General features: G+C 30.7%; 1 protein-coding gene across 1 annotated transcript; it reads right to left on the bottom strand.

The window, feature by feature from the left end:
* Positions 1 to 2,828: 2,828 nt before the first annotated feature.
* LOC125473611 lies at positions 2,829 to 3,740 on the bottom strand. Its single transcript, XM_048576706.1, has one exon. It carries the CDS (start codon positions 3,696 to 3,698, stop codon positions 3,138 to 3,140), a length of 561 nt encoding a protein of 186 aa, XP_048432663.1. The 5' UTR covers positions 3,699 to 3,740; the 3' UTR covers positions 2,829 to 3,137.
* Between the last annotated feature and the right edge of the window lie 1,795 nt (positions 3,741 to 5,535).

The raw sequence follows: 5,535 nt of genomic DNA, 5'->3' as shown, positions 1-5,535 counted from the left end.
AAAAATTGTAGTTTTTTGGGCGTTGATGATTATGATTAAATTATTATTTAAATATTATATTATCGTATTATGTTTTAAGAATTTATTATTAGAATTTTAAAATTTTTATTTTACACTTTTAATTTTTCATATTTAGAAAGAAAAATACATTTGTGAAAAGTGTAGAATGAGATTTTTGAAGTATCAATAACATTTCTCATATTTTATTGGTAATATATTATTTGGTTTGATAATTTAGTTTAAAATTTTAATCTCTTTACCATCATCTTCTATAAAAACCAAAATATGTGGAACGGAGTTTTTGCGGAACTAAGAAAAAAATGTGTTTGAATGTGTCTTAAAAGAACTGAAAGCGTTTTTTATAAAAATGCTTTTGAAATCAATCATTAATAAAAATACACTTAAATCCTAAAAAAACACTTGCACTTTATTTGTAGGAGAAAATTTAAGATTAATAAAGAATTTTAAAATCACAGATTTTATTATCTAGAAATTGTGAATTTTCTTATTTGATTAACATAAAAGAACAATAGGATTTGTACGGAATTTACTATTTTTAAACTCCCACCCATAGAAATTGGGAAATGACATATATTTATAATTTAAACTTGAGAGTTGGAGGTCTCAAATTCTAAGTTTTTTTCCTGTAGAAATTAGAAATTTCTATGTTTATAAATTCGAACAAAGGAATTAGTGCATGTTAATTTATAAATTCTAATTTTTGTCAAAATTTCAAATTTATTTCTATCCTCCAAATATGGTGTTAGTTATTTCTGCAAAAAAAAAAATACATTATTGATACTTCTTCCCAAATATATGTGAAACGGTTGATGACTTATTTATAGGGACTTATATTAAGAGTAATGCTATCCAAACATTATTTTTTAAGTAAATTGTAGCAATGATCTCTTAACTTTAACTTAATTGGAGTAATGGTCCATCAACTAAAAATCCATTACTATTGATCCCTCAACTCATCAAAACGTACAGCTATGATCCATTAACTAAAAATTCATTACCATTGGTTCCTCAACACTGGAGAAATGGTCCCTTAACCTTAACTCAATTGTAGCAATGGTCCTTCCAACATAACTCATTTTAACAAAATTATGAAGAAGTTGACGAAAATGACCGTAATTACACGTTTTGATAATTTGAGGGACCTCAATTGTAGCAATGGTCCTTCCAACATAACTTATTTTGATAAAATTCTGACAAAATTAACAAAAAGGATCGTAGCTACACATTTTGATGAGTTGAGGGACCAATGGTAATGGATTTTTAGTTAAGGACCATTGCTCCAATTTAATTAAAGTTGAGGGACCATCACTGCAGTTTACTCTTATTTCTTTTTTATCTATCATAGACTCTATGTTAATTTTTGTCTTTTCATGTTTTTCAATTCATGTGATCCAACAACTGAAAATTGAAAAGAGTGTGTAAAATGTTAAAAGAGATGTGTGAATAATATCATTCTATATTAACAACACTATTTTTTACTACGCTTATTTGTTTGAATTCTGACGTGGGATGGAATAGTTCAAACTTGAGTGCATGAAAGACAATACTTGTGTCATCTTCTTACCCACTTATTTGTGACTCATGGGACATTATTTGTAATTCCTTCTCTTAAACATTTTGTGGTCAATTATTTTAACTTAGCCTGAATTCCTTAATACAAGTAAATCTTTCATGACAGAGGCAATCATAAATGGAATCACTTATAACTAGAATGATTAAGGTTGGTGCTACATACACTAGATTTAGACACCAAATGAAGTGGCTTTTACACTATATAATGTTTTAATCAAATTTCAACTTGTATTAAAGCACAAATTTAATTAGTACCACATCATTTAGTGCACAAATTTGGTACATAAATTTAGTGTGTCTTGTATTATTTTTGTGTTAATGACTTAATTATCTGTTAATATAAACACTTCCTTTCAAATTTAATGAAAAAAAACAAAAGTAACCACCTACCACAGTGGTAGAGAACATTACCTTTGTACTATAATGTAAATTCGAGTCTCGTCGACTACTTAATCTAACAAATCTATTGTTTAACAAAATTAATGAAAAAAAAAAACACCACTTACCTTCCTAGTATGGATTGTCAACATCATCACTGACGTAAGAAAATAGGGCCGTAGTGACAAATTAACCCTTGAAACGGTTGGATATTGGAAAATTTGCAGTTAAAAAGATGTTTTGGAACTTTAGCATGCATGCTTATATCAGCTTTTGAAAAGCAACGGTCAGATGGTGTGAAATTAAATCCTGCACTATCATTTTCTGTAAAATATTTGAAGAATTCTTCATTTTTAAACCGTTTAAGGACGTTGTAAAAGCATTTGGTTACTGAAAAGGTGGTAAAGAGATCCATGCCTGTGGCTAAAGGAACCAACCATGATCAGGTAGTGCTGAAAGCTATGATATCTTATCATAAAAGTAACCTATTCGTCAAAAATGGTTTAGGGTTTGAGGGCGGGGAGGGCGAAAATCACATTACAACGGAAGCTCACTTTATGGGGTCGGGGAGGACGAAAATCACATTACAATTGAAGTTCACACAAAAATGACATACGTATTAAAATATTCTCTAATAAAAGTGGATTTTACAATGGTATATGAAGGTCCCTTGTATTGAAGAGTGTAAGTCTTATAAATCTCAAGTAGTTTTACTCTAAAAATTAGATTAATAAAAGAAGACAATAAATTGAACAACAATGGTATGGAACTAGAGGAATGAAAGTAAATGTTTAATTGAAAAGCAAAGTAATATCATTACACATTTGTTTTTAATTTATTATTATTACGGAGGAAAAAGTGGTTCGAAACTATTACAATAATTTAGTAGGCAAGGAAGTTTCAACCTTGTGACGCATGGGTAAAAACTCAATACCCTCTCTACTAAATTTGTAGTACAGCTCCTACTCTTACGTACAATAAAACTATGTTACCCTCATCAAGCACATATAGTGAATGGTAATAAGCCCATATATATTCCCTATGATTAACGATTAACAAATGAGCATGGGATTACACCTCACCTTTAAATTTAGTTTCTTGTAGTAGTTCTGCTGCCTCTTATAATTATATAAATATATATAATTTATGGTGTGATCCATATAATTTCACTTCTTTGCTTCTTCCGTTGTTGCAGCTGGCTTGGATTGTGGTGCTGCAGGGGAAGGTTCCAGTGGAACTCCACCATCAATACAACTCCTGCACTTGCTCTCAACCCATCCTTCAATATCATGCTCAGCACCAAGATGCCTTCCACCACATAACCGAGCTACAATCCCTGCAATCACACCTACTATTGTGATCACTGCTAAAACCACCACCAGTGTCTCGATTGATGTATGCGTGTAGCGGCTGCTACTGCTTGCGTCCACCACTATTGCGGGCGGTGTCCAAATTTGTGGTGGTGGAAGCTGATTGTCTAGCAGCCTTGCCTTTGGAATCCCCATGAACATCAACATGAACATGAACAATGGGACCATGAAATTAACAGGTGCTAAAGGCTTAGACTGAGAAAATGGGACTATAAACGAAGGTATGAAAATGGTAAAAATGAAAAAAACCAAGTGATGCAATGGAGTAATGAGAGAGAGAGAGAGAGAGAGAGAGAGAGGTAGCACTCTTTCTTTTGGTACTTTGGATCTTCGTTCTGTTATTATTTCACTTCTCATCGTTTGCTTACTTTTCTTAGCTTTTGATTTTCTTTTAGGAGGTGTGATATCCACACACTATTTTTTACTTCTCACACACTTTTTTAACTTTCGGGCATTGGATCGGATGAAGTGAAGAAGATCAATATTGATAATACTTGTATTCTTCTTTAGCGGGATGAACTTATTCTTCCACTTGTAAATAATATATTTTCACAATAAAAATTTCATAATCGGAACATTCAATCTCTTAATCTTCATTTGAAGATCATTCTTACAAAAATTATTTGAATCCTATATTGTTTAGTCATCCAAATGTAATAAATAAATTGATGGTGTACATAGATACTAAATAGCATATTCATGGTGAACCGTTGATTTAATTTATAAATTTAGATGACTAAACAGTATTCGATTCAAATGATTTTTTGTAGTCTTCTATTTTTATAAATTTAGATTACTAAACGATATTCGATTCGAACGATTTTTTTGTAGAAATAATCTTCAAATACATATTAGAAGATTGAACCCTTCCAATTATGAAAGTTTTTTTATTTTTTTATTTTTTATGAAGATACATTATAAGTAAGTAGGGAAAGAATTTCATCCCTAAAAGAAGAATTCAAGAATTATCCTTGTCGTTTTATCCCTTTAACACAACATAAATCATTGAAAGATTTTTTATTTTTTTGTAAAACATGGATGAGGGCTGAACTGTCTTGAAACTTGACATATGTGAACATTGAGGATTTTCACATGTCAGTGGTGCGTTTTGTTTGCTCTGTGATCCTGAAGCTGAAAAGAGATAATATGAGTTCTCTTCCCAATTTGTCCTTAGTGGTATCACATGTTAATGTCCCATATGCGACCCCGAGAACCAAGAACCAATAAACCATTTTTCTTTGTTGCCAAAGCATATTTCTCTTATATATGCTGAGGACTCTATCTCTCTCTCTCTCTCTCTCTCTCTCTCTCAAATAGAATAACTAGTTGGGTTCTAATGTGGTGTCACCTAAGAAAGTTTGACAACCATATAATAATTAGGACACTTGTTTAGTTCTTTACATATGAGAATTATTCTCTTATAAGACAATCTAACATTATTTAATTGTACAAGTATCATAATCGAAATCGCTCATTCTCTTTATATATTATCTTTAGAAAACTTTGTTCGATTTAGAGATTATTTAATAATCTATATGAATAAAACCAGGAATGGAGCCAACGATTTTTTCTCGGGTGGACTATAATTCTAAGCTACGTAACTTGTTATAAGAGCCTCCTAGTATTGTTTCCCACATCCTCGCTAAAATACATATACATATAAAAACATACTGGGCATAAGTGAAATCATGGTGAACAAAACTCGATGATATGAGTACATTTTGAAAATAAGTAACAAATATGCACCTATTAAGGGGGAAATAATGAACATTGTCCATCAAAATACATACAAAACATACAACAAAAGCAAGAAACAAACATGCAATGCAAATATATACAACAAAAATCACTTAAGTTCAATCTTAATATAATGAAAATACCTATATATAAACACTTTAACAATTAGCAACAAAAGCTCAACATATATGAAGAACCTACACTAAATCACAAATCCCAATTTAAGTGAAACACGTGAGGCACAAAATTTCTTAACAATTACTCGGACGGTCTGAGTTAGACTAACTATTACAACTCTCTTACTAATTCTTTCCTTTATTTGACATTTAGTCATTAATATATTACTTGTTACTATAACTTTTTATAAGTTCTATACCTATAGTGGACGTTCTCAAATTAAATGGAAACTTTTCGAAATGATTTAAATAATGATAGAGTATGAATGATTCATACTATG

The sequence above is a fragment of a genome, unplaced genomic scaffold, assembly GCF_019419815.1.
Source record: "Pyrus x bretschneideri cultivar Hongxiangsu unplaced genomic scaffold, Pyrus_bretschneideri_v1 Contig9, whole genome shotgun sequence".
Classification (NCBI taxonomy): domain Eukaryota; kingdom Viridiplantae; phylum Streptophyta; class Magnoliopsida; order Rosales; family Rosaceae; genus Pyrus; species Pyrus x bretschneideri.
The sequence above is the reverse complement of the archived record's forward strand: the minus strand, read 5'-3'. Positions and strand labels throughout refer to the sequence as shown.

Coding starts and splice junctions, on each gene's coding strand:
- LOC125473611 (XM_048576706.1), bottom strand. CDS start 3,698: ATGAGAAGTGAAATAATAACAGAACGAAGATCCAAAGTACCAAAAGAA.